Raw genomic sequence first — 2,259 nt, forward strand, 5'->3', positions numbered from 1 at the left:
TTTTCTTATTCTCGTTGCTCACCAATTGTCGAGTGGATAAAAACACTAAACGTAAGTTGTGGGTTCGAAACTCACTAGCTATGTACAGTATAGTTCACGTGTCTCGTAACAAAATAGGGCCCAGTTTCTCAAGGAAAGTCTTCCTGGTTGGCATTCTTCGTTGGCAAATTGCATTGCCATATTCTATCAAACAAATTAACTAATCAACTATTCTCTCTAACTGAGTAGAAGTGTATCTGAGAGAAGAAATGGTAGAAAATAGAACATTTCTCTTAAATTATATTACAAGTATAGAATGCGATCAGTATTCAATGATCACTCGGTCACTGGTGTGCTCATTAAGTTAGGTCTAAATTTGCTAATGTTTTATGTTAATGCCCTCTTGTGTTAGGGACCGCTTTGGATAATCTTTAGTGTGTAATCAGAATTTACTAGAACTTAATTTATAAAATAAAATATTTAAACGTTAAAGGATCAAGAAGATGAAATGAAAATTCTAAAAGAACAAATTAATAATCAAAATAAAGAAGTGTACGTAATTGAGAAGAATATATCTTACTTGGAACATAAGAAAGAAGTGAAAGATAAATGGAACGAAATGAAACAATCTGTTATGTCGAAAAAATCCAAAGAAATTGCATCATTGAAAAAAGTATGCTTTGAGTTTCAAAACAGCATAGAAGATTTGAGAAAACAGAATATAAATTTAGACAAAGCAAGTATTTCGTTCAAATACGTAAATTTCGATTGCAATTTTAATTTTAATAATTTATATTGTTCTTATAGGAAATAAAAAAAGCCAAAGTAGGAAAAGAAAACGAAACGAGCTATTTAAAAATTAGTCAAAATAAAGAAGAAGCGCTTCAAAACAGTTTAAAACGAGAAAGATTACAAAAGGATACTTTTCAAAAACAATTGAAGAAATCAGAAATAAATACAATCGCGTTCAATAGAGAATATATGATACTGTTAAATGCGGTATAATTATAGTTACAATTAATTAATACTACTGTATACCTTGTATTTTATTTTTAACTTTCCACTCTGTAGGCACTAAAGGGGCCTTTTACCATTGTGATTTTGGTCGGGTCTACTACGAAAGCGACCGTTCGTCACGGAAATATCGGGCCGATATTTACGTGACGAACCACCCATGGAAATTCCTTGGGTACCCAGAATAGCATAGTATTTGACGACCATCCGGTCGTCAAATACTATGCTATTTTGAACTCTTTCCGTTCAACGGGACCTTTTTTAAGCAAGGCNAGCCAGTAGGCCCAAGCCTTAATGGCTTCGTCCATCCAGCGTCATTCATCAATACACTTATTACACTTATTTGCTACATTTATAATACAATTACTTAAAACGCACTAGTTATATAATTATACTTACTAAATTTTATTATTTTAAAGTTACAAAATGCCAAAAATGAAGCGGAAAGTATATCAAATAAACTGAAAAATAGTAAAAATGTCAAAGAATTGAAAAGACATCATTTTATGAAGTTACAAGAACAACAGATTAAACTTTCTCAATCCCGGGATGCAATTATGGCAAATTATCAAAAAAATCGAGTAAGAATACATTTGTTTTTTACTTATTTTTTATTTTTAAATTCTCATTCAATGTGGATATTTGATTCATGTACGTCTAAGTACGTCTAGTGAAATTCCACAAAAGTCAATCTTTTCTGAAATTGTTTTTCGGATGATTCCGAGAACTGACGAATTTGGAAAGAGATCCCTCACTAAGATTAATTTATATTTGTATTCCATGGATTTCGAGATTCATAAACGAGGAGACTCAGAAGTATCTCCTCATTGAATTCCAGCATAGATTCCTCCGGATCGAAATGTGAATATACGTCTTTCACAACGGGATTGGACGATCTGCTAAGGGTGGTAGTTTCCGGAAGGACTTTCTATTGGATAATATCTCCTATTCAGGTGTTAGACACGTAAAGAAAACTGGAAATAACCATGACAACTACCAGTGTTCAGTGGTTTTATCCACTCGTCCCTTGAAGGTCCTCTCTCACTAAGGAAACGTATTCTTTTCCACCGATAGAAGATTCCTCATTAAGAGGAAACACATTTATGTCTTCTCTTAGTGAGGAATATTTGCTCGAAATTAATCCGGATTTTCCCGAATTTGGAGTCATTCTTCACTCTCTCAATCGTGTATTTTCGATCAAGGCTATCGAGAGATTAACCGTGTCTCTTTTGCTTCTTAGCGGATCTCTTGAGCCTTTTGTTTTTT

General features: G+C 33.1%; 1 protein-coding gene across 1 annotated transcript; it reads left to right on the plus strand.

The window, feature by feature from the left end:
* Positions 1 to 362: 362 nt before the first annotated feature.
* On the plus strand, positions 363 to 1,574 carry LOC111617589 (spindle pole body component 110-like; the record flags this gene model as incomplete). The annotated part of the gene is made up of 3 exons (XM_023358870.1): positions 363 to 715; positions 787 to 978; positions 1,413 to 1,574. Coding segments are annotated over exons 1-3 (582 nt in total), but the record flags the coding sequence as incomplete, so codon positions are not given.
* Positions 1,575 to 2,259: the final 685 nt, after the last annotated feature.

This window comes from Centruroides sculpturatus, unplaced genomic scaffold (genome assembly GCF_000671375.1).
Source record: "Centruroides sculpturatus isolate CEXI.00-Female unplaced genomic scaffold, Cexi_2.0 scaffold6883, whole genome shotgun sequence".
NCBI lineage: Eukaryota > Metazoa > Arthropoda > Arachnida > Scorpiones > Buthidae > Centruroides > Centruroides sculpturatus.